The 27,904-nt window shown below is 37.6% G+C and overlaps 1 protein-coding gene across 9 annotated transcripts in view; it reads left to right on the top strand.

Moving 5' to 3' along the window:
• CCDC85A (coiled-coil domain containing 85A) overlaps positions 1-27,904 on the top strand; it is a 203,142-nt gene that overhangs the window by 157,903 nt on the left and 17,335 nt on the right. For 5 of the 9 annotated variants that reach the window (XM_024354359.2, XM_016948565.3, XM_525759.7 and 2 more), the window contains exon 3: positions 1,906-1,982. The exons of 3 other annotated variants lie outside the window; for them this stretch is intronic. In XM_024354359.2, coding sequence (XP_024210127.1) covers positions 1,906-1,982 — 77 coding nt within the window. Of the gene's footprint in view, positions 1-1,905; positions 1,983-5,455; positions 9,931-27,904 lie in introns of those variants that run through there. One more of the 9 variants, XM_063789062.1, reaches the window with a different exon arrangement.

Raw genomic sequence — 27,904 nt, 5'->3', positions numbered from 1 at the left:
GACCTTTTGACTTGGGTTTTATACATTGGCGTGCTTCTGGGGTTTCATGTCCCTTCTACACTGATTCTTCCCTTGAGATGAACTGTTCACATGTGCAGTGGCCTGCTAGGTCTTGGGAGGGGAGCATGTGCAGTGTGTTTACTGAAGATGTGTGCACGCTCACTTGAGGCATTCTTCCCTTAGCCGTCTCGCATTTCCAGAGGAAGATCATATACCAATTAAACTGCTATTTTTCCTCTTAGTACACACGCTTGAGACCACTCGCCCAACTCCAGAGATCTTACTGGGGAAGTGGTAATCAACAGTACCAGGTTTTTTCTATCTATTGGGAGACTGCCTTTCCCTGGTGTTGACTGCAACTAATTATTATTTTAGAGAGACAGTTAACAACCACCTGACTATCCCGTGATGGTTGCCTGACATTCTTGGTGGGTGGGCTTGCGGGGAGCCCTCTCCTGCCTTGCTCATGTTTGACTAGCTACCTAATGTAACAGAAGTGTGCTCTGGAGAAAGTCTATTGCTGTGTACCTTTCACTGCACCTGAAATATTTTGTTGTTGTGTGATGAATGAATTGCTACTATGTGATGATCTTGAATATTTTCACTTTAATGAAGAAGAGTTACTATCAGATTGTTCCCAGAAATAAAATTTCACTTTTCTTGACCTGTGACCCCTTTTCCTGACATAAAGCCATAAACTTTAGAGTTCAGTATGGAACAGAAGCTAAGCATGATAATGATTCTGAGCTTTCAGCTCATGCCTGAGCTTGTGAAGAAATGAAAAAAATAGTCAATTTCAGGTCTGCTCCTGGTTTACCTAAAGATGTGTGAAAAACTTGGGTCTCTGTCACAGTCAGCCAAAATCAGTCAAAATTCATTCTAACTCTAAATAGCTCTTTCATGTTTTTTCTGTCAATGTCTGTAAGTTTGTGAAAAGAACAAATATTTTTCTTAAGTCTTGAAATTTTTATTGGGAGAAATAAAGAGAACTGGATGTTTGAAAAATTTTGTTTTATTTTCTGTTTTTTTTAAATGTAGCTTTGTAGCTTATTTTGGTTATAGTTAACATTACAAAATAGTCTTGTATATGTAGAACAACTCATTGACAACTCAAAATGTACAAAATCAGAAGAAAAGAGTATAATTGTCTTCAAGATGCCTATTATTCTGAGGCTGGTTGGTGTGCAAAAAGCCTGCAGTCTCACCACCTATAATTTTCTCTAATACTTTTTTTTTTAATTGACCTCAATACACTTTATTGCAGAACAGGAAATACTAAACATTTAAGAAAGATTTGTGGAAAACGATTTGACTTCAGAAAAATATTTGTTCCATCTTAAGAGGATGAAACTTCAGAAATATTTTTAAAAGTCTTCCTCTGAAATGTCTCAATTCTTAGTGATTAAAAATAGCTAAAAGGGCTTAGAGTAGTGGAGAGACTGGATTTCGGTATTAGATTCAGGTTTGAGTTCTGGTTTTGCCCTGTTCTAAGTGTGCGTGATTTTACTAATTAATAATGATGTTGGACTGCTTCTCTTGGGTTTATTTGTCTAGTGTGTTTCCACTTCTGACAAATATTTTCCATACCTTTACTTGTGTTTTCTTATTGGTTTGTAAGAGTTCTGTATAGAATCTTAATACTAATCGTCAATTGTGTGTACTACCACCTGTAAATATGCCAGTCTGTGTCTTATCTAATATTTCTTAACATTGTAAAATTATTCAAAACTGTTTTTAGTTTCAGTGGCTTCTGTTCTTATTTTTCTGGGAGATATTTTTTTTCTCATTTTAAATAACAGACTAAATAGTCACTATCTGATTTGAATAAATCAAGCCAGAAATATCCTGACAGTACACCAAACAAGACCTGTGTGTATAATGTGAGTTCTTTCTTTTTAATTTTAGAATCAACCTTGTCCTATGTTAGGCAGCTGGAGGCAAGAGTAAGACAGCTGGAGGAAGAAAATCGCATGCTGCCCCAGGTGGGTGACTTCCAGAAGCTCATAGCTAGTCAGTGCCATTTAAGTTGTAGTATTTTATTTGGAATTTAAAAGCTCAATGACGTTTTGTCTTTTAAATGATAGAAATCATTTTGTAAATAGCCATTCATCAATGTAGAGTGTGATTATGTTCCATGATGGCCATCATCTTATCCAGATTTCTAAGTGTTATACTAAAGGGTGCAGATATCTGAAATGAGAATGTGAAATAATTTTGAAAGGAAGAACAAAGGAGAAGGATAAAATAATGAGAAGTAGAAAATAAAGACATGTCGATAGTACTACTCATATACACCATGCATGTGGTTGGTGGATATAGGGAAGGCAATCTTATTTAAATAGAAAACTTGCTAATTTCTGAACTAGGCAAAGCTATAGGTAGTTGGAAGGTTTCGCATTATAATTAAATTAGTACATTCTAAAATTCTTTGTGGTATAATTGAACTCTTTCAGTGCAACAAAGTGATGACAGCAATTGACAGTTTTTACTTTGGGACTTCATTTCTTTCCCCTTAATTAAAGTAAAGTGGCACTTTTTCCAGGATGTTTAATGTCTTCCCATACGTTTCACTTATAAAATTCTTTCCATGGGCTGTTAACTTGATGAGAATGATGCTGGTCTTTTGAGGAGGTGGTTTTCAGAAAATGTTTTGTTGAGGAGTTGAACAAATATGATTCTAGGTTGGTTTCCTTTCCAAGCATGTGGACAATAATATATTTTAATGTTTTATAACAAGAAGTTTTCCAAGAAATTAGTCACTAGGGTTCTTTCTACATTCTGGTAATTATTTCTGTTTCATAAATGACTAAGGCAAAATTATACCTCAAACAACTAGTAAGCAGTAGTTTAAATAACAGGTCAAAGACTAACCAATCTTCAGGTTGGTATTTCAGGAGAAGAAATTTGAACATTAATGCAAAGACCCTTTAGAAAGACATTTTAGGTCTTTTTAATCTTGTTTTGTTTTTGAACTACTTTTGCTCATTAGTGATGATTTGGGCTATCAGGTACTGCACATAAGAATCCTTTTTTCTTTCTTCCATTGGCTAACAGTCTGCCCAGAAATCATGAGATTAAGTGAAATAAACCTACAGTAGTTGTCCCCCTTTTCAAGGGGAATACATTCCAAGACCCCAAGTGGATGCCTGAAACCACGGATAGTACCAAACCCTACAATACTATGTTTTCTTCTATACGTAAATATATATGATAAAGTTTAATTCATGAATTAGACACAGTAAGAGATTAACAACACTAATAAGAAAGTTATTATTAGTAAAGTACTATTAAATACAATAAGGGTTACTTGAACGCAAGCACTGAGATGCTGTGACCATTGGTCTGATCATCGAGATGGCCCTTAAGTGACTAACAGGCAGGAAGTGTAGACAGCATGGATTCATCCCAGGTGGGATGGAGCAGGACAGCATGAGATTTCCTCACACTACTCAAAACGGCCCACAATTTAAAACTTGTTTATTTCTGGAATTTTCCATTTAGTATTTTTGGGCCCTGATTGACTACAAGTAACAGAAACTGAGGCTAAGGGTGGAATTCTATACTTCTATCTCTTCTCAAACTGTACATGTGTTAAAATTCATGATGACAGAAGAGATTGTGTCATGAAATAAAATACTACTGGTTGGTTTGTTTTCTCTTTGCTCTTCACTGTTTTCCTTTTAAAATTTTTTTGTGTTCCCTTTTGCCTTTTATGTTAAATTCACAGTATGACTGTCCTAAGGCCCTTGACTGAAAACATCTAACTTCTTACTTGTTACAAAGAAACCTACAAAATCTAGTTAGTTTATTATACATGGTTGTGCCATCTCTCAGGCAACTGGGAATGTAAAAGAAATAGAAAAAAAATCCAAGTGATTTTTGTTCTTAGTTTCCTTCTGAGAAGGAATTGAGGCTGACATCAAACAGCAAACTAATAGCATGTATGCCATCTTATCAAAAAAAAAAAAAGAGGCACAACAAATGTGAAAATGATGACAAGGCTGATTCTTAAAAACCTGTGAAAGTGAGTGTTAGAAGTCTTGAAGGAAAATCAGAAGAGTCCTTAAATATACTTGATGTGTCTATGTGTATTGGAATACATAGTACTTGCATAGTTAAGACTAAGCAAGATTAAACAACTACTCAATTTAAAGTGTTCAGTTATATCTTTTGAAATACATTACTATTTTGCTACCAAGGAAGGTTTTTTGGTTCACTTTGTTTTGTTTCATTTTTTTCTCTCTAAGAAATGGTTAAGAAAGATCATGTTTTACTGATGCTAAGATGTTATTGATGTGGGATGCACCATCATGATATGTAGCATTACAAAAGAAAAATGGTATCAGTTATACCATGCCAGATTCTTGCAGATTTCAGCGATGTTACAAATGGGAAAACAATGTTTTAGTTTTAGTTATTTATTTGTCAAAGTAATTTAGTTATTTACTTGTCAAAGTAATTTAATACAAAGAGAACCGATTGTTTGAAATATGCTGTTGGACATATGCAAAGAATGCAGTAGATCTGTCAATTCAAAAACAGGATTTCTGTTAAATTTCTATATCAGAGAGTGGTGCCTTCATTTACTACTAAGATATAATAGAGGTACCAGTTGCAACTACTCCTATAAATACAAACTAACATGAATACAGACAGTAGGTAAGACCCTAGGATGGAACACAATAAATGGATCTCAGAACAGTGAGCATCATGTAGAGAATTCTCATGGGAGACTGAGACTTCAGCTGGATTACACAAAGGCATTTACCTGTACAACTTACTCTTAGATGTTACTGATACTATTACAAATAATGTGTCATGAGATTTCCCTGCAGAAACTGTTTCTAACTATGATGTTAGCTGATTTGCAAGGTCAATTCAATGAGAAAAGCTGACATCCTAGCCTAAGTTAATCTCAATATTCGAACACTTGATTTTCAGTTATAAGAATTTGTTTGCTATGCCTTGATCAGAAGGTATTCCTTTTCACTCCCAAGTTTATTAAAGCATGTCCATTTGTCTTTGAATAAACAGAAGTAAGAATGTAGTTGGCAGCTGGAATCCCAAGTATGTAAAACACCTTTGCAGCTGTAGCCAGAATTTTTGCTTTTAGTTTAGAGTTCAGACTAATTACGTAAAGCACTGTCCTGGAGGAAGAAATCTTCCTCAATGCTCCTTTTTATTCTTTATATAAAATTGTGTATAATGAACAGAAAGTCACAACTTTGCCCTAGCAATATAAATATTTAAAAATAAACACGATGAATATAATAAATGCTTGTGGATTTCTCCCTGGTTAGATGCAAAGACCTTAATTTTTTCATTTGTAAATGAAGGGGTTCTTCTCAGCTCTTACATTTTGTGGGCTCAGGGGTAAATAAAGGCTTGGGCCCAAGTTTTATACATGTACAAAATGTTCAAGTCCCAGAATGAAGGACTCTTTATTCAAGAACAGATAAAGGCAGTGAAGATTAAGTTAGTTTTATCCAGTGGTGAAGAGGAGCCCACAGGAAGTGCTGATGGAGCCTCTGTACAGCCACCGTGGCAAGTCATCCCCAGTGAATGTAGAGCTCCTTGATCTGCCATGGTGTGCACTGTGTCCTGCAAGAATCACTGAGCAGTATTTTAAATCCAGTTTGTGAACACAACATTTCAAAGGTATCCTAAGGTAAGAGCCAGTCTTATTATTTTCAGAAAATGCTGCATTATGTGCTAGTTATTATTATTGAGAAGAAAATGTCTCTTCAAAGTTAGTACAAATGGTAGTTAAAGGTCACCTGGACTTTAGGATATTCTTCCGAGCGCATGAACAAATGGGAACATTTTTTACAGATCACAGTTAAATCTTTTTCAAAGAATTGCATATAATCTCTTACAGTACACATAATACACATAATGCTAAACTGCTCACATTGGCTGTGAGTTCCACTGCATGGATATGTGATGTGATGTGAACCTCAAACAAAAATCGTGCTTAAATAAATTTATTTAAATAAATGTAGCTGCTGTCTATGAGATTTCATTAACTTTTGAATCCAGTGAGATGGAGTCACTCTGAATAATGTAAGTAGGCATTTGTAAATAATGACATAGTAGGGTGTAAAGTAGTTTTAAGGAGTTTTGTATCAAAATAAAAAGGAACACACCTATCTTCTATACATACTTACAAATAAATACAGGTTTTCTCTATACAAAGAATCATCAATTTCCAGAGCTGGATAGAACCTTATGTGTCACATAGAACAACCCACTTTTTCAGTCAAGGTGTATTGGGTTCACAGAAGTTAGGAGCGTCCTCCTGTCAGGCAGCCAGTGAAGGCCAGGCTTCATAAGATGTAGGCCTATTCAGTGTTCTTTCTAGCATGTGCACAGTGGCTCCCTTAATCCGTTCATACCATTAATATGATTCAGTGTAATTAAGCTACTAAACCTATTTTTATCTTATTGACAAATTCATTTTTTCCAACATTTATCTTAAAAACTAACATTGGATCTGCTTAGCTGTCTGAGATTTGTTAGATGTTTATTGCATTCCTGCTTTAAAATAAATGTTCAATTTTTCTTAACGCCATGGTATACAACATAAATAAAACAAAAAGTGCATTTTACAGGGTCTTCTCCCTGACACATTTCCATAGTACTTGAAAATCATAAAGGTTTATTATATACACACAAATACCCACCCCTGCATGGAAAATTTATGCTTAACAGAATGTGGTAAGAGAGGGCCTTTTGGTTCAGAGTGAACTGGAGGAGGGTGGATAGGGGGAACTGATAGTTACAGTCACGGTTTTAAAACTGAAATTTTAAAATTGAAATTTGATTTTTAGCCCAAATTCAAAAACCTTGCTTAGCTCTTTCTACTCCATTCATTATCCTTTTCTTGATGGTCGCAAAGATTTTTTAATCCAGACATAGTCGATATGTTTATATGCTGCATCTGCAGTGAGGCCTATTCAACTAGAAAATATCTTTAAATGGATGATGTAGAATACCTACCTGATGAGTTTATTATAAAGTAAATAGTGCTACCCTTTAAGACATCGGTTACTATTCACATGTAATGCTGAGGTAAAAGTTATTATTAAACTATTCTCACCTATTTTGTGCTGACTTGGGATTTTGCATCATAAAGAGACTCGACTAGAGACATGAACAAGCAGTTTGCTGTAGCTCCTAAGTCAATTAAGTACATTTGTTAAAAGTCCTGTTGGGAAATTTGTTCTTTTTGATCAAATGCTCTGGCACCAACATCTGCTTGGAAAGCAGTATATATTCATTGTGCTCAGAGACCCTCCCCAGAACAAACCATCCACCTCTTGAAGCCAACATTTGCAAGCCAGTTTCTGAATCTATAGAGGCACCCGGAACTGCCTGCTGTCATATACCTGCACATGGGCTGTGGGTCCACAAACCTGTTTGAAAGATATGGTAACTCAGATCACCCCTGAGTGAGCCCCTTCCGGCAAGTGTTTCTATTTCTGTAGTGCTAGCACACACAGAAGAGTCTAATTTTAGAAATGGAAATGAAAAGTCTCCCTCTCAAGTAATTTGCTTACAATGTGGCCTTGCAATGCAGTCTTTCAGTGCCTTGGCAAGAGGCAAGGTGGTTGCCAGAGCAGTCTCTGAACAAAGGAAAAGAACCTGTCACTGTTGCCACAAGTGCTGAGAAGGGTACGTAGGAGCTAAATAAATCAAGCTCTCACTTCCATGGCAACACAGTGCAGGTCCAGCATCACATCTCTGAAGTCCTCCCTCACCTCACCACGGTGCTTATGCAGAATTACTAGCATGGGGGCAGAGAAGGGAGGCTTCTCTCAGACTCATTATTCCCCTTATGTGCGTTTCCTTGTTTGCTGTGGCGATAGATATGTATCGTTTTGCCTCTTTATCCTTTTCACATTTTCTGACTTTGCTTTGCCTTTTGTTTGTTTTAGTCTCATAGGGCCATAGATGTATGGCTCTTTTAGAGTTGGAATTGCTCTGAAAAATGAAAATCTGTAACTGTTGTACAAAAACTGTCACAGAGTAAGGCTTTCCAGGATCCTTAAAGCAAGTGATGGTATTCCTCAACTGTTATTTGCATAGAAATTACCATTCTGGCACTCCTGAAGAGAAACTTGTGCAGAATTATGCTTTTTTTTTCTCATGAAGAGTGACCCTAATTATGTTGCACAACCTGTGTAGAATCTGGATGCTACTGATAGGAAAAATTAGTTAAATCCATTAAGGATTGTTTGCTGCTGGAGTCATACTTGGGAAAAAAATGGACTCTACCAAATGAATAGTGCTTATACGGAACAACGTTTTCTCTAAATTGACATAATTTATATAATTAAAGGAAAAAGGCTTTTATGTGTAGTTCAATAGAGCTTTCAGGGGACAGATGGGAGCAGCACGAGTGGTGTGGGTGTGTTGGAATAAAAGAGATAATTAGATATGAAAAGTAAATTTATGGAGAAAAAATCATGCTAGAAAACCTAAATAAATGGAAACTGGATTAAGGGAAAAGCTAAAATTTGTCAGAGAAAATGTCAGAGAGTATAATTCACAGGAAAAATGTGTAAGGCAACATGGAGGCCCTCAAAGTGAGGGGATTCATAACATTCTTCAGAGATTTCCTCATATTTGAGGGTTCTTATTTGAGAACTTCTGATACATGATGATAAATCTTCGTTCTAATGAGAGAATATAGGTGAAAGGGAAATGAAAATAAAATATGGCCACGCTGCTGATTAAACGTATTAGTAGAATTATTTAATAGGTGCTAAACTATTTGGGACTGTGTTATCAATAATTCATATTTAATAGTGTTGCCTTTTTATATCTACACTGGTGTATTAATTCTATCTTTGAATGAAGGTACATTCAAAACTTTTTTTATTTGTAATAGCCATCAAAATGTAGCATTATTGTTACCTGTCCTTGGCAGAATTTTTTGCAAAAAATTATGGGACCCTATCAGTCTTAGGTTTGGCTATATAGTAATATCAACTAGAAATGTAGATACTTATGAGAAGCAATACTAAGGAATATTTGGAAAAAAAATGGAAAGGGAATTATAAGAGAAGCTAATGTTGCCTTGAACTTATAGAAATGCTTTTCTGTTCTTCCTTTGCTTAAAAAAAAAAAGCCAAAAACAAGAAGTTAAAAGTTAAAGATGAAACAGTCTTCTGTTTTCTTTTCCTTTTTTTTTTCTTCTCTTATTTTTTTTTTTTGAGACAGAGTCTCGCTCTGTCACCCAGGCTGGAGTGCAGTGGCACTATCTTGGCTCACTGCAACCTCTGCCTCCTGGGTTTTAAGCGATTCTCCTGCCTCAGCCTCCCGGGTGCAGTGGTTCACGCCTATAATCCCAGCACTTTGGGAGGCCGAGGTGGGCGGATCACTTGAGGTTAGGAGTTCAAGACCAGCCTGGCCAACATGGTGAAACCCCATCTCTACCAAAAATACAAAAATTAGCAGGGTATGGTGGCAAGTGCCTGTAATCCAGTCTTCTGTTTTCTAATAAAGTAAGGTAACAGGCTCATAGAAAGTGGGAAACATTGTATAGTGTTAGATTTTGGAATATAGTTAATTAAATGTAAATACCATTGAAATGTGGATATCAAAAAAGCAGTAAATTATGAAACCTTGGCCTCTGGGAAGCTTGTAAAGATGCTGTGATTTCCAGTAGAGCAGTCTTACTTTGATCTCCATTTCCTGCTGGAGGTTACTACATCTCTGACTAATGGAAAATAAGCATCTAAACTAAGCTGTCCTCCTCCTCTGTGGTTCAGAGAACTTTCCTTTTTTTTTTTTTTTCTATTGCATGGACATAGCATAATTTATTTAGTCAGCCATCCTATTGATAGATTTTTTTTTTCAGTTTCTTATTTATTTATTTATTTTATTATTATTATACTTTAAGTTTTAGGGTACATGTGCACAATGTGCAGGTTAGTTACATATGTATACATGTGCCATGCTGGTGTGCTGCACCCATTAACTCGTCATTTAGCATTAGGTATATCTCCTAAAGCTATCCCTCACCCCTCCCCCCACCCCACAACAGTCCCCAGAGTGTGATGTTCCCCTTCCTGTGTCCATGTGTTCTCATTGTTCAATTCCCACCTATGAGTGAGAATATGCGGTGTTTGGTTTTTTGTTCTTCTGATAGTTTACTGAGAATGATGATTTCCAATTTCATCCATGTCCCTACAAAGGACATGAACTCATCATTTTTTATGGTTGCATAGTATTCCACGGTGTATATATGCCACATTTTCTTAATCCAGTCTATTATTGTTGGACATTTGGGTTAGTTCCAAGTCTTTGCTATTGTGAATAGTGCCGCAATAAACATACGTGTGCATGTGTCTTTATAGCAGCATGATTTATAGTCCTTTGGGTATATACCCAGTAATGGGATGGCTGGGTCAAATGGTATTTCTAGTTCTAGATCCCTGAGGAATGGCCACACTGACTTCCACAATGGTTGAACTAGTTTCCAGTCCCACCAACAGTGTAAAAGTGTTCCTATTTCTCCACATCCTCTCCAGCACTTGTTGTCTCCTGACTTTTTAATGATCGCCATTCTAACTGGTGTGAGATGGTATCTCTTTGTGGTTTTGATTTGCATTTCTCTGATGGCCAGTGATGGTGAGCATTTTTTCCTGTGTTTTTTGGCTGCATAAATATCTTCTTTTGAGAAGTGTCTGTTCATGTCCTTTGCCCACTTTTTGATGGGGTTGTTTGTTTTTTTCTTGTCAATTTGTTTGAGTTCATTGTAGATTCTGGATATTAGCCCTTTGTCAGATGAGTAGGTTGCGAAAATGTTCTCCCATTTTGTAGGTTGCCTGTTCACTCTGATGGTAGTTTCTTTTGCTGTGCAGAAGCTCTTTAGTTTAATTAGATCCCATTTGTCAATTTTGTCTTTTGTTGCCATTGCTTTTGGTGTTTTAGACATGAAGTCCTTGCCCATGCCTATGTCCTGAATGGTAATGCCTAGGTTTTCTTCTAGGGTTTTTATGGTTTTAGGTCTAAGGTTTAAGTCTTTAATCCATCTTGAATTAATTTTTGTATAAGGTGTAAGGAAGGGATCCAGTTCCTACAATGAGATTTAGGCACTTTTCATTTAAAAGTTTTCTACTTTTCATTTTTTGTTTTCTTTCATGTAGCCTGAGGAAAGTGAACATGCTTATAAATATAACGCATTAGTAATTTAAGTTGGTGCCTTCTGTATCCTTTACATATAAAGTAGACAAATATAAATGTAATATATGCAATATCTATATTTCCTAAATATAAACATAATATAGATCCGAAATGTCATATACATAAAGATCTATATTCTTTGACAATATAAGACAGTTTAAGTGAATACATTTTTAAGTGATTTGAGTCTTTCTTTTTCTTTTTTTGAGACAGGCACTCGCTCTACAGGCTGGAGTGTAGTGGCGTGATCGCGGCTCACTGCAATCTCCACCTCCCTGGTTCGAGTGATTCTCCTGCCTCAGCCTCCTGAGTAGCTGGGATTATAGGCACGCGCCACCACGCCCAGCTAATTTTTGCATTTTTAATAGAGACGGGGTCCCACCATGTTGGCCAGGTTGGTCTCAAACTCCTGGCCTCAAGTGATCCTCCTCCCTTGGCCTCCCAAAGTGCTGGGATTACAGGTGTGAGCCACTGCCCCTGGCAAGACTTTCTTAAATTACATTTGAAAAGCTGTCACTGTATGAAAAATAAGCAAAACATAACTGAGCCATGTTTAGGAAGCTGAGACATAGCAGTGACTTTGGACTCTGATAGTAATTCGGAGAGGCACTGTGAATTGCTGGAAATAACACCGAATAGGGGTTTCAAGAACTAGTTCTTTGCCTGGCTCTGTCTTTAATCAGTTTTTAGACCAGGAGGACACCCTTAACCTCTCTAAGCCTTATATAGCTTGTCTATAAAAGAAAATTGTCACAGGTGATATGGAAAGAGCTACTCAGCTCTGCAAATTTATGACTCTTTATCCAGAGAAAGTTTGTGTTTATGTATAATTAATATACAAAACAGGTGTGTTCTTTTTGTTTTGATACTCAGATTCCTTAAAACCACAACTTTACACTATATTGGGTCTTTAATTTACAAATGCCTACTTACATCATGGGGGATTACTCTACCTCACTGGATTCTAAAGCTAATAACGTTTCATTAGATAGCTATTAAATCTATTTAAATAACATACAGTCATGGACATGTATGTTTAAGGCTCAGACCATATCAGATATACAGATAGTGTGCTCACACGCTAGTCTAATCAGTGTTGGTTTTATGTGTATTTGGAGAGATAACATGCAGTCCCCTTAATGTTTCTTTCATTCTTTATATAAAATCATGTATAATGAACATAAAAGTTCTAGTTTTCCCTAACAATATACATATTTAAAAATAAAATGAGTGTGATAAAGGCTTGTGGATTTCTCTCTGGTTAGATCCAAAGAGCTAACTCCTTCATTTCTAAGTGTGGTTCCTTTCAGCTCTGAACATTCTGAGACCAGGTGTAAATAAAAGCTTGGGCTCATGCCTTATACATTTGCAAAGCTACCAAGTGTCAGGATGAAGGGCTGTTTATTCAAGAACAGATAGAGAGAAGCAGTGAAGATTGAATTGGTTGTATCTAGTTGGTGGAGAGGAACCCACAGGAAGTGCTGATGGAATGCTGGTACAGCCACCATGGAAGGTCATCGCCCAGTGAATGCAGAGCTCTTTGCACTGCCATGTTCTCTATGATACCCGATGAAGATCACTAAGCTGTCCTTTAAATCCAGTGCAACATTTTGAAGAGAGCCAAAAACTAGGAACAGTCTTATTATTTGGGGGAGATGCAATGTTATTTATTAGGCATTATTTAAGAAGAAAATGCCTTGTGAAGGGTGGTATATACAGCCCAGCCACAACTGTAAGCATAGCGTTACTGAGTAGACTGTGTTTCCTCAGGCCACACCAGCCCAGGTAAAGATCACCTGAAGTTAGGATATTCTCACCTGAGTTCATGAACTAATGTGAAAATTTTAAAAATATCACACTTGAACATATTTTAAAGGGACCACATGTTATCTCATATTGCATATAATAAAAGAAGCCATGACGTTTCTCATACCGCATACAATAAAAGGAGGCATGACATTTCACAGAGGGAATTTAAATAATTATGACAAAAGAGAATGCTAACATAGAAAATGCTAAAAAGTTAACTTTTATCTAAGTGTAATTGATACCCAACAATAGGTATTCTTTATTTTAAAACGTAGCATACTTTTCAGAAATTCAGTTCTGAGACTGGCCAAAATAAATTGTTATGACAAAGAGACGACAAAGACATGAGGTATCACACATTAGTTTTTTCAGTGAAGCTACACGGAGGAGAATAATGAAAGAGAAGCTGCATATAAATCAAAGTCATCTGTGCTTGTGATACACATAAAGAATAATATAAAGAGGAAGAAAATGTTTTTTCAAAGGATACCTGATTTACTGGATTCATTCTGCAGACTAAAGCATCTGAAATAGCCACTAAGAAGTGGATGAGGCCTTTCTTTAGATTTTCTGGTTGACATCATGAAAGAATTGTAGGAGGCACACAGTGAGATGGTAATGAGTGTAGCTTTTACTGTTTAGAAGAAGCTCTTGTACATGATCTTTTAGGTTGAGTGCCTCTGAGCCTGTCTAACCTGGTAGCATGTTAACACATGACACTAATTAAAGCATGTTGGAGAAGCAGGATGAAGAAAGAGCATATTAAATAAATTATAGGTGTTAGCTTAATTGTTTCACTACTTAGGGGCCTTCAATGGCTTGGTAAGTCTTACTAGAAGATGATTTAGGGTTTATTTTAGAATTAAAAATTATACAGAGTATTCTAACATCAATAATCAATGGAGTCTTTTGAAAAACAGTCCAGCCACAATTGTAAACTTAGCGTTACTGAGTAGATTGTGTTTCCTCAGGCCACACCAGCCCAAATTGGGATCACAGAAATGATAACAGTGTTCTCCATGGGCCCAGCCCGCTATGAGTCTGCTTTTGGGAGCTGTTCCCCCATCAGGTATACAAGTCTTCACCTACTGTCTTAAGTCTAGTCCTGTGGGTTTCCACACTTCACCCTTCCTGAGCCTGAGTTTGGCTGTTGACTGGCTGCCAGAGTCTGGCCATTCCCCACGGCTCCTAGGATTGGAGCTCCCAAGTTTTCCAATATTCTCTGGGCTGAGAAAATTCCCCCACCCTTACTTGGGTTCTACCCTATTCCAGGCTCCAAACCCATAGGAAAAGTAGCTCCTTACCCAGGGTCTAGTGTTAAGGCAAGGAAATGGAGGTGGGAAGGAATACTTACTGTTGGTCAAGAGACAGTCTATTCAGAATTTTTTTTTCCCTTTGAAAGCACTGTATTCTTCTTAATTCACGTGTGTCTATAGTCTATTTCTTACCTTTGGGAGAACTCTTTGTCCTCAAACTTCATAGTATCTCAGAAAAATTTACTCACCTCAGATATTTGTGATTTCAGAAATGCTTAATTGAGACCAAAATAATGAAGCCCTCTTTCAGAATTTTTTTTCTCTTTACGATTTTTGTAACTCATATAGGTTAGTGGTATAGAAGCAACCTTTGAATTATTGTTCTTAAAAAAGAGAAAAATAAAATAAGACAGCTCACCTCTTCACTTAAACCCTTGGATTACATTTTTTGTTAGTTTTATTAATTTGACTATTGTTCTTAGCAATTATATTAGGAAAAAGATTGGATTGAGAAATGTACGGATTACAGAGGAAGTGTCAATCTGACTTAAATGTAGTATAGCAAGTAAAGGAATTGGGTATTGTCTTTTCATGACCTAAAATGCCTCTCACTTGCTACAGAGCAACTTACAAGGCAGGAGTTCTAATATTTGACAGATAACAAATAACCAATAAACCCAGGACCAGATGGGAGCCATTCTGGACTTACATAAAAGCAGGCTGTAAGAAGGGAGGCTTTTTAATAGCCAAGCTCTATCAATTGTTTGTGACAACCAAGGCAGGTGTGTCTTAATGTCAAAGGGGGATAATTTTTTTAATTTAAGCATTTTCATATGTGATGAAATTTAATATCTATAACTACAGAAATCTCATAAGAGGAAAAGATAAAATGCACACTCAGAAATAAATCTAACCAGTAAATTTGATCACAACTAAATTGTGTGGGAATGATTGGTCGTTATGCTTTTGGGTGCCTAGCAAGTATTGAGTGCCAAAAGTTAACAGAAGCTACAGTTAAAATTTGGATGAAATATTTCTCACAAAGAGTTTTAAGCAAAGGGGCCTTTATCAACTTTGTATTTTGCAATTTTTGTTTGGAACAAGCCCCATTCACTTTCTACTCCTGTTTCTACCACACTCCCATTTTAATACATGATTCTTTAACCAGTGAAACTCACATGCTTTTGTTAGTAAGTTCTCTAAATGGTCAGATAGTTGGTGATGGCAGCTTAGGTTCTTTGCCAATTGAAAAAGAATTTGGCTGTGGTAGGCTGAGCCAGGTGGATCACCTAAGGTCAGGGATTCAAGACCAGCCTAGCCAACATGGTGAAACCCCATCTCTACTAAAAATACAAAAATTAGCCAGGCATGGTGGCAGACACCTGTAATCTCAGCTACTGAGGCAGGAGAATCACTTGAAACTGGGATGCAGAGGTTGCAGTGAGCTGAGATCATGCCACTTCACTTCAGCCTGGCCGACAGAACTTTTTTTTTCCATCTCAAGGGGAAAAAAAAAAAAAAAAAGAAAAGGACTTCGGAGAGGTCATTTTAAGATTGAGCCCTAGGCCGGGCACGATGGCTCATGCCTGTAATCCCAGCACTTTGGGAGGCCGAGGCTTGTGGATCACGAGGTCAGGAGATCAAGACCATCCTGGCTAACATGGCGAAACCCCATCTCTACTAAAAAAACCAAAAAAACAAAAAAGTAGGCCAGGCGTGGTGGTGGGCACCTGTAGTCCCAGCTATTCGGGAGGTTGAGGCAGGAGAATGACGTGAACCTGGGAGGCGGAGCTTGCAGTGAGCTGAGATCACACCACTGCCCTCAAACCTAGGCAGCAGAGTGAGACTCCATCTCAAAAAAAAAAAAAAAGATTGAGCCCTAAATAGCCACTTGTGAAGAAGGTGTCTCATGCAGTCTTCTGAGCATTGATTCATTGATTTTATTGCAGAGGATTCTCTTGGTTAGGGAAACCAGTCATACTGAGCTGTTGTCACTTGAAGAAGAGATCAAGATAGGCATGAGAGAAGGTAGGGACAGCTGCCCCTCAAATGTTCACTTAAGTACCCACTATGCTCAGGATCTTAATATTAATAAAATTCATCAGAATCAGTCATGAGAGTGTGATAAGACATCTTTCAATTCTAGATAGAAGTATTTTGGTGTGATTTCTCGTGGCTACAGTTGATGCCATAATTTATTGTTAATAATTGGTCTTTAAACCATTTGAAAATATTCAGTGTTTTTATCACTTTGATTGTAAGTACTTTTATTGCCTTATTAAACTATGCTTTTTATTTTAGATGTATCTTTTGTGTTAATGTTTTTTGAAGGCATGAGTCCTACTGGGTTTTCAGTGTGTGTTCAGTATCTTAAGTCTTTAGGGCCCAAGAAGAGACATTGTAGGTCATGGAAGGGATAGTGTCCATTTCCCTTTTTTTTTTTTTTTTGCTATGTTCTTTTCTCTTAAATGATGAGGTTGCAGCCTGAAATGGACCTTTCTTTCTGTGAGAAACAGAGCTTATGCCAGAGCAGGGTGGATATTTACAAGCATCTGTAACCCTTACAGTTGGATCTGACTCAGGTTACAGACAGGGCACAATACAATATGGAGACCCAGTGTGTCATCAGTTCCAACCTGGTGCTTTGTTTCTGTCTCAAGCACTAACCACATCCTGAGTATCAGCTGGGGTCCTGGATACTGGCCCAGCATTGAATCCATCTTGATGATGATTCCCATTCTGACCCTGGCCCCCCGTGGTTATTCTATTTTGCAGGTGAGAGAATGTCACCTATTAATGGACAGGGCAAGGTTTGTGTCTAGATTTTCTGTTACCTCTGGTTTAGTATTTCTATTTTGCTCAGACTTGTCACGTGACACTTTTGCATCTCTTGAAGCAAGATAATCTGTGAAAATAACACTATCACCACTACCTCCACCACCATCAGCCAAAACAAACCTCTGCTGTAGTATTGGGGTCTGAATACTACAGATCCCAGGAAACCTGGGCTTTAGTTTCTAGTCCATCTGTTTTGATATGTACTATGAGAGTTCATTTCTTTAATAATGTTTTATCCAGTTGGGAAGGTCTTATCCTTTTAGAACTCTTAAGAAATTTCTAGCCTCCAATAAACAGTTACTCAACAAAGGACATTTGTCTATTTATCACTTATTTTCTGGTTCATTTACTGCTTCCGTTTAAGCACCTAGCCTCCTTCTCCGGAAATGTCCCAGACTATTCCAATCTGCAGTGACTTCTTTATTATCTATACCAGGGTTGGCAAACTTTTTTAGCAAAGAGCCAGGTAGTAAATATTTTCAAATTTATGGGCCATATGGTCTGCTTCAGCTACTCACATCCTGCCATTGTAGTGTGAGAAGAGCAGAAAACAGCCACAGAGAACATGTAAATGAACAGGTGTGGCTGTATTAGAATAAAACTTACTTACAAAATAGATAGTGGCCTGGATTTAACTCTGGCAGTAGTTTGCTGATCCCTGCTTTACACTAAAATAATTTATTCATCCATGACTCTGGGTTATCTCTTATATTATTGTCTTTTTTTCTTTCTTTTTTTTTTTTTGACATGGAGTTTCACTCTTGTTACCCAGGTTGGAGTACAGTGGCACGATCTTGGCTCACTGCAACCTCCACCTCCCAGGTTCAAGTGCTTCTTCTGCCTCAGCCTCCCATGTAGCTGGGATTACAGGCTTCTGCCACCATGCCCGGCTAATTTTTTGTATTTTTTTTTTTTTTTTTTTTTTTTTTAGTAGAGATGGGGTTTCACTGTGTTGGCCAGGCTGGTCTTGCACTCCTGACCTCAGGCGATCCACCCACCTTAGCCTCCCAAAGTGCTGGGATTACAGGCATGAGTATGTTTTCATTTGTACATAAAGACTTTATACAAATGCTCTTCCTAATATTTGCTACTTATTTTTGCATTAGTTCAAATTCTTTGTCCTGTCATCCCAAAACCTGCTCTGAGTTATCAGTACTGGGATTTGAAGTGTGCTGTGATTTAACCAGTGGTAGTTGAGCAAGAGGCAAGGTATTTTTTTCTAATTAATCTCTTAGCTTTAGGCTGAGAACTTTTTGGAGACCAGGATGCTTTGCATTTGACTTGAAAAGGGAAGATCCTCCCATATAGAAGGGACAATTGTTGTGATATCGTCGAATAGGAAATTGGTACTTTTTTGAAACATATGTCTATGGTGACTGTAGGTACCCTTTAGTGAGTGATTGATTATATTACTTTTGTGTCCTGGCGATCTCTTCCATGTCTTAGAGAGATTGGTAAGAAACTAAAATGGCACAGGCTTATCTTTAAAATAGATACCACATAGGCAGCAGCTTGGAAAGAACATGAATTTCTATATACACCTTCACAGACAAGTGAAATGCTAAATCTATGTTTATCGATGGATGAAGAAAACCATTTCTGGCTAAGGAGGAGTCAGAAATCAATCTCCCTTTTCTCTTAAGTGAGGGCATTTCCTGAAAAAAGGAGAAACTTGCAGAAAAAAAGTAGGAAGTAGGTGAATTCTGCATTTTTCAGGTTCTTCATATTAATATTCTTCCTTCACATGATCTTTGTCATATATGTGGGTTTTAGTCATTATGTATGTGTTCTTGTAAAGGAAAGGTGAAGGTGTTTTAGTTGGTTGTTTCTGCAGCATCTGTTCATTGGGAATCTGCAAGGTGCTTTCGGAAGGACAGAGGAGAACAAAGGCTAGTTCACATCTTCAGCATGTTTTCTGTGGGTCAGCACAAGACTTAGAGGAAAGTGAGAAGAATCCTCACTTACTTGTCTTTGTCACCAGGACTGATTGACATCAGAAGAGCCAAATGGTGGAAGAGAGCTTAAAAAGATTAGCCAGTGTGATGTTCACGTTGTATGCTATAAATACATGTATTTACTATTGGTCAATTAAAAATAAAATAAACTTTTTTTAAAAAAGATTAACCAAATGCATTCACAATGCTTGGTCAGTGACTAATGTCAACCTAGCAATTTTCAAGCCTCTCTGTAGCACTTAATGTTTTCAGAATGCTTTGCAATCAGGTTTATTAGTCTCTCTTCACAGCTACCACGTGAAGCTAATTGATAGGCCTCTCCATTTTAGCGTTGAGGACAAGTGACTTGCTGAGGGTCAGGCAGTGAGTGATTTACGGAGCTCATTAGTCTTTGGGTTATTTCTCTCTTGAGTTAGCAAAAATGCTTTTCTTTTTTTTTAAAAAAAGACATCTCTAACCAGCCTCGGGGAACTTACTACTGGTTAACCAGATTGTTTTTCAGGATAATACTATTGCAAAAATTCTAGTTTTTAAGTTTCTTTTAAAATTTTGCCTTTCCTAAAGCTTTAGTGTCACTTTTCAGAAAGTTTTGGCTGTACGTGTTAAGGGCTACCTTTACCTGTGTAATTCCCTCAAAATTTTGGCCATTTTCTTCCTATCACACAGAGACTTTAGAAAAAATAAACTGTGTTAAGCAAGAAGCTTTAGTTTGTGACAGTAGTTGTGGTCAAAGTTTGTATGGAGAGATGAGATGAAACCATGTTTTATTCCAGTTACCTCTGCTATCTTTTATCCCCAGAATCTCATACAGGCTAAACAGAAGCAGTGACCTCACTATTTGGAATGAGAAAGGTTAACATTTATTGTTGGTTTGGTACAGGAATATTTATTCAGTGATAGATAATTAGTGGGCTTCCACTGCTTTTCTTAGCACAAGCAAAACATCCCTTAAAAATAGGGAGTAGAGGCCAGGCGTGGTGGCTCACGCCTGTAATCCCAGCACTTTGGGAAGCCAAGGCGGGCAGATCACAAGGTCAGGAGATCGAGACCATCCTGGCTAACATGGTGAAACCCCATCTCTACTAAAAATCCAAAAACCTTAGCCGGGCGTGGTGGCGGGTGCCTGTAGTCCCAGCTACTCGGGAGGCTGAGGCAGGAGAATGGCGCGAACCCAGGAGGCGGAGCTTGCAGTGAGCGGAGATCGCGCCACTGCACTCCAGTCTGGTTGACAGAGCAAGACTCCGTCTCAAAAAGAAAAAAAAAAATAGGGAATAGAATTTCTGTAGGTCATGGAAGGCTGATGGCTAGCATTGGCCATTCGTTTAATCTTTTACCCTTGAATCTTTTTTGAGCATCTCTTATGTACAGATACTGTTTGAGAATACAGTCTTGAATAAGAGAGTTAAGGCCTCTGTCTCATGCAGCTTACATTTTAGTAGCTAGATTATTATTTTTAAAACCATAAATATGTAATACATTACCCAAAAGAGGTAATCACTATGAAGAAAATAAAAGCAGGGCATAGAATAAGAGAGTGACTAGAGTAGGATAATATTTAGAAAAGACCTCTCATCTGAGGAGACTTGAATAAAGGAAGTATGGAAAAGAGTATTCCTGGAAGTGGGAACAGCAAGGATATTTCAGAAAGAGGAACAATGCCAATGTGGCTGGAACAGAGTCGGTAAAATGGAGAATAAAAGGAGATGAAGTTGGAGAAACAGGAAGACCCTATGTGCTCTGTTGACCAAGCTCAAGCATGTGGATTTGGATATGAGTCGATGGAATGCTATTGGAGGATTTGGGCAGGGATGTGATATCATTAATTCACATTTTTGAAGGATCAGTCTCCATGTTGGGTAAACACGAGACTGAAGACAGGGAGACAGGGAGAGGGGACATTGGTACACTCATTAGGGAGCTAGCTTGGTAGTCTAAGAGAGCTGAGAGTGGCTTGAACTAAGTGGTAGGGTGGAGATGGTGAGGAGGGGTTAGACTCACAGTGTGTTTTCAAGTAGAGCTAAGGGTGCTTAATGATAGATGGGATGTGGACTGTAAAGGAAAGGGACTGCCTATGGCTTCATAGGTTGGGCACTGACAGCCCCAGAAGGAACTACTCACAGAGACTATGCAGTGAATGGCAGCCCAGGGATGGTACAGAGTGTCAACCCTGGGAAGAATTGAGGATGACTTCTTGGATTTTGATCTCAGCAATCATATGATTGGTGGTGCTGTTTACTGAGATAGGCAAGACTGTGAGGAACAGGTTAGGAGGTGCAGGGGAATCAAGTTCTATTTTGGACATAGTCAATTTGAGGTGTTGGACATCAACAAGGAGATGTCACAAAGAGTTGGATGTGTACATGTCAAACTCAGGTGAGATATCAGAGCTGGAGACAAAAAATTGGGAAGAATGAAATATATATATATTTTAACTATGGGACTGAATGGGAACTTCTCATCAATGAATGCTGAGGGAAAAAAAAAGAAGAGCTTTGTGGACTGTATCCTGGATACCCCAAGATTTAAAGATGGAGAAGGAGAGAGGAGCCAAGTGTGGACTGCAAAGAGAGACCCAATTAGCTTTTTTTTTCTTTTTTTCTTTTTAAGATGAAGTCTCGCTCTGTTGCCCAGTGAAGTCTCGCTCTGTCACCCAGGCTGGAGTGCAGTGGTGTGATCTCAGCTCATTGCAACCTCTGCAACCTGGGTTCAAGTGATTCTCCTTCCTCAGCCTCCTGAGTAGCTGGGATTACAGGCATGTGCCACCACACCCGGCTAATTTTTTGTATTTTTTTTAGTGGAGACTGGGTTTTGCCATGTTGGCCAGGCTGGTCTCAAACTCCTGACCTCAGGTGATCTGTCCCCTTCACCTCCCAAAGTGCTGGGATTACAGGTGTGAGCCCTTGCTCCCGGCCCCATTTAGCATTTTTAGTCTCCCAGAGGTATGGATGATTTTGGGACTTATTTCAATGGACTGACTCTGCAAAGATGTTTTATATTTTGTTTTAACTCTCTGTGCCCTAGACTTATCCTTTTGAATATGATTCAGTTAAATGAGTGTATATATAGTTTGAATAAAAAAATCTTGTTTTCCATCGTATTTTTTTATAAGAAGGTAGGGCACAGATAAACATATTTTTAAAATCTCTTTGTTTTCTTCCTTTCCAGTAAGAGCTGTTTGTGACAATAAGAGCTCATGCTTCCATGATGCTTCCTTTTGTGCTTTGATGATGGTCTCACTGATGGTGGATTTCATTTTTCCCTGCCAGAGATATTACTACTACCAATTATGCAAAGGCTACACTGCCTGGATTCTGGATTCATTTTGGCTACTCTCGTTTTTGTAAACATTTAAGCATAAGATCATTGCTAATGCTCCATGATAGATCTTTCAGCAGCTGGCATGGGTAGACCTACAGCCTAACTGGTAGCTGTGTTTGTTTGTATTATTGTATGTATCCTAGATAGGTAGCTGTAAGGATACATACAAGAAGCTGACTCTTCTTGCTTCTCTATTGACCTCTCTCTTGTCTTGACTTTCCCATTTTGCATGGGAGCTTCATATACTAGAAGATTCATCGAAGAACCTAAGACCCTTCTTTTTGCCAAAGCTAGGGCAGCAAACACTACCTCACAGTGGAATATTTCTTAGTCAATTCAGCAAATATTTATTTTAAGTCACTGTTTAGTTCCTGGGGCTCTAGTTCTGTGCATGTGTTCCACTGGGCCCTGATAGCATGCTGAGGTGTTTAACACAATTATTAATCGGCTCTGGTCTGCAAGTCAGATGCAATGTTAATTAGCATTACTTCTTTGCCATTGCATCCATACTGGCAATTCAGTTCCATGCCCTTACGCTCCGTGTCCTACTTGTGCTTTCCTTTTCTCCCTTTTAAAAAATAAGCCCAAAACCTGAAAGTATTCAGATATGTTCTTAGCAACAATGCCATAACCTTTTACTATTTAATACCAGCCTGATTGAAAAGCAATTTAGAAGTATCAGTCTTTTTCTGTAGGAATTTCAATGTTTCTCACTGGGAGTTCTATAGTTAATAAAAGTCAAGTATTAAGCATATAGACTCATTGCCTAGAAGTAGTTGCCTATGTTTCCTAGGTATTGTTTAACAGCCTCTTTTTCGTTTTTTCAACCAGGCCTTCATTGTTATTCTTTATCTGCCGTCACTCTGGCTACAGAGACACTGGGTGTTTGCTGTCTTAGCCCTTTCAAAAGATATTAATTCTTTTCTTCCTGGGGTTTGCCCTTTGTAATTTTTGTAAAAAGGCATCCTGCTAACCTTCTGTAATTACTTTTATTTCGTTTTATTTTTTCTGGGAACTATATTTCTGTATCTGTAAGTTTCACCTGGAGGAACAGGTATTTCAAAATTACTTTCTTTTCCTTCCAATAACATTTTATTGTTTGCAGAGATATTTTCATCAGTGATACAGTGAGCACTGCATGAAGTTAATATCATTTTAAATTTAAATGTTTTGCAAACTCTCTTATTTCACATGTCAGAAGAAAACCTTTTGGAGGGTATTCGTGACAAAGAATGCTTGAGGGCTTTGCATTATTAATCACTTCTTTGATCTTGATTTTAAAAATCTGATGAAAGAGTTAGATCTATTACTTCCCCCGGTATTTTCTATCCTGGTTAATAGCATGACCATTTAGCGAGTACCTAACCAGAAAGTTGATAGTCATCCTGTATAACTCCTTCAACCTCACTGCCTACATTCAAATAGACATTAAAGTTCATAGGGTCTTGCCCTCTAATCCATCAATATTGTCCTTTTAATTTCTTCTGCTATTTTCCAGTGTAGGCAATAAGTAATACTTTTTTCCCTTCAAATTCTTTGTTGATCTCCTAATTGGAACTTCATCCCAGGTAGTCTGGCCTCACCCAAATCATTCTCCACACTATTACCAGATCAATCTGTCCACCACCAATCAGTTTCTGTTACATCTGTGGCTCCACATAGAATAAATTTCAAATCCTTCTTACAGCATGGGAGATTTCCCATGCGACTCCTGCATGTCATGTTGGACTCAGCTTTTGCTACTCTGGGCCTCATATCCTGTGCTCACATCCTTCTACTACAGGAAGATAGAACTAATTTTATTTTCCTGAACATGTCAGCAGCCTAAGATTTTTGGTTCTCTGAATTGAAGCTGCTTACTACGTCCACTGTGACTCCACAGACATCAATCTCAGCCATTATTTGGCATAATAAATGAGGGGTGTGTGAATTAATATTACTTTCATTTGTTTATTAGGATAGATACACATTTTATGTAATGGTTGCAGCCACAGTTATGTGCCTGGAGTGGAGAAGGTCAAATGAGCACAGAGCTGATGTTAATCTGGTGTGTAGCAGTTCATCTGTATCAGTTATTCATATTAACATGCTTCTAATCCAGTTCCTTCGAAGGCTGCTGAGCTATTCCAACCAATCTGACCCTCCCTAGGATCATCTGGATCTCTCTGCAACCCAGGAGCCAAAGAATGAGTGCATAGACTAGAAGGAGACTTCTGGGACCCAAAGAAGGAAAAATCACTCTGGGGTATAAATTACTGAAAACATTACCAGGCCCACAGTTAGTATCTTTAAAAAAACTTTTTTTACATTTATAGATAAAATTACATCTTTACTGTGTACAACATGATGTTTTAAGGTATATAGACATCGTGGAATGACTTAATACAGCTAATTAACATATACATCAGTTCACATAGTTATCATTTTTGGGTGAGAACACTTTACATCCACTTTCTTAGTATTTTTCAAGAATGCAATAAATTATTGACTATAGTCACCATGCTGTACAGTAGATCAGTTGAAATTATTCCTCCTGTCTAACTGAAATTTTGTATCCTTTGACAGACATTTCCTTCTCCTTCCCAATCCCCTCAACTCCTGGTAACCACCTTTCTCCTCTCTAAGTAGAAATAAACTTTTTTTTAAGATTTCATATATGAGTACGATCATGCAGTATTTATCTTTCTGTGCCTGACTTATTTCATTTAGCGTAATGTCCTCCAGGTTCATCCATGTTGTGACAAGTGACAGGATTTCCTTCGTTTTTAAGGCTGAATAGTATTCTGTTGTATATATAGATAGCACATTTTCTTTATGCATCCATTCATGGACACTTAGGTTGTTTCCATATCTTGGCTATTATGACTAATGCTGCAGTTAACATGGGAGTGCAGATATCTCTTTGACATATTGATTTTGTTTAATTTTAATGTATACCCAGTAGTGGGATTGCTGAATCAATATGTAGTCCTACTTGTAATTTTTTGAAGGAACTTCATACTGTTTTCCATAATAGCTATACTTATTTACATTCCCACCAGCAGTGTGCAGGGGTTCCCCTCTCTCCATATTCTTGCCAACACATCTTTTGTCTTTTTGATAATAGTCATTTTAAAAGGCATGAGGTGATCTCATTGTGGTTTTAATTTGTATTTTTCTCTTGATTAGAACTGTTCAGCATTTTTGCATAAATCCTTTGCTATTTGTATGTCTTCTTTTTAAGAAATGTCTATTCAGGTCCTTTGCTCATTTTTCAATTGGGTTGTTTCCTTGCTATTGAGATGTTTGAGTTATTTCTATATTTTGGATATTCACCCAGCAGTTCAGGAACTCACATTAGCCAGTTTTATTAATCTTTTAATGGACAGCACTTAGGGTAGTGCTAACGTGGTAGGAGCTTAGTGATTGAGAGCTGTTATGTCAAAAACACGCCCTCAAGAAGTCCTCTGCCTGCCGAGGAGTCTGTACATAGGCTACAATCCTTCACCACATGTGACGCAGAGAGTTGTCGCCTCCTGGTCCAGATTTCTCCTTCTTATTTCTTTTATCTTTTATGATTTAATCTCTCTTTTATCTTTTTATCTATTTAATCTTTTGCGATTATCTTATAATGCTTTCATTGGCACTGAGATGTGTTTCATGTGTCAGGGCCCCCACTTCTATTTGCTGGCAATTTTATTCTTTCCTAATGTGACTGCTTCAAGTTAAGTGCAGAATCTTTGCCCAGCAAATTGTTAAGTAAGCTTTATGATCTTCCATAATTTCCACAGAGCCCCTTCTGCCAATTGTATTCTCTATGTGGGACTGGTGTCACGATTTTCTAGGTACTGTAGCATACTATATGTCTCTATCTCAAGAACTCTTTCCTTTGGACCACTGCCCTGTGCCTGCCCACAGCGTATTCTGTTTCTGCTAGTGTTGTTACAGTAGGATGATATGGGTATTTTCAATTCTGTTTCTTTTATTGGAGTAATTTCTTATTTGGGGGTGGAAATGTGGCTGCCTTTATACTTAGACCACTTGAGGGCTGAAGCTTAAGGAGTTTCCTTCTAAATCCTTTCAAGCTCCAAATCCTGTGGGCAACATGTCCTCATATGCAAAATCTGCTCTAGAGCTGTCACCAGAAATTTTGCTTTGTAGTTTCCCAACATAGTTCTCTTTCTCTAAATCAGGGTTTCTCAACTTCAGCTATAGCGACATTTTGGGCTAGATAATCCTTTCTTTGTGAGGGGTCTGTCCAGTGCATTTTAAGATATTTGGCAACATCCTTGGCCTCTACCCACTAAATGCCAGTAGAAACTGCATAGTTTTGACAAGTAAAAATGTCTGCAGGCATTTTTGCCAAATGTTTTCTCTTGGGGGCCAAATCACCCCCGCCCCCAATGAGAACTGACACTCTCAATAATAAACATTCGGACATAAATTGACAAGTTGTAAAATATGTTGACAAGCAAAGCAAAAACATTCATGATAAGGACAGCAAATGCTTATAGAGCACTTATGTGGGCCAGACACTGTTTTAAAAGCTCTTTCCATGTAAGTTTCCAAACCCATAGAGTGGCCGTACTATTTTACCATTATTATTTACACTGTATAGATGAGGAAACTAAGGCACAGAAAGGTCATATAGCTTGTCCAAAGTCATGCAGCTCATAAGTGTCAGATCAAGAATTTAAACTCCGGCACTGCGACCCTGGAGTCTGTGATTTGAACTCACTGTGTTTCTCTTTCAACAAAAATTCGTTGGAATAGGTATCTATATGGCATTGCATGCAATATCACGTCTGATAGTTACTAAATTAATGTTTGTTAAGTGAATAAATGAATGACTATACATCCAGGAAATTACTTATTATTTTACATCAGTATTGAATAGATTCTTTAGTTAATTTAAATGAAAAATGCACTTTTCTTTGGATATAACCAACTAAATATTATCATTAGAGTAAGGCAAGAGGGTCTTAGCATTTCTAAGCCTATGCACAAGAATCTCTTGGAGAGGGTTTGCCAAGGTGACCTTTAAAATCTCTTCTAATCAGAGCTTTTATTTATTTGCTAGGACAGTTTTACAATATGTCAGAATGAAGATTGGCCAAACTGAACAAAATATTATTATCCTGTTGAGATTAAGCAAAGTATCTGCCTTGCCCTGTAATGAGGGAAAACTGAATTTATCCTCCCCCTTAAACTAGGCATACACTCTGATGAGGTATTAAATATTATATGATAGTTTAACCAAGTTCAGGAATTATAAAAAATTAAGCATCTTTAAGTAACAGGAAACCACTTTAGCTGATCAATCTTCAGGCTTCCGTAGTTGGCCTTCTATAGTGAATGAGAGGGCTGGGGTCTCAAATTTGTTATAAGTGCATTACATCTGATTTATATCAAAGTGAGAAACTATTTTATGTAACACTACAGTATTACTCTATTGAATGTGAGTTTTAGTCATTTGGAAATATTTATATAGTGCATATATATTTTTATATATACACATACATATGTACATATATGTATATGTATATATTCAATAAG

Source organism: Pan troglodytes, chromosome 12, assembly GCF_028858775.2.
Source record: "Pan troglodytes isolate AG18354 chromosome 12, NHGRI_mPanTro3-v2.0_pri, whole genome shotgun sequence".
Taxonomy (NCBI): Eukaryota; Metazoa; Chordata; class Mammalia; order Primates; family Hominidae; genus Pan; species Pan troglodytes.
This window is presented reverse-complemented; position numbering and strand designations above follow the sequence as displayed.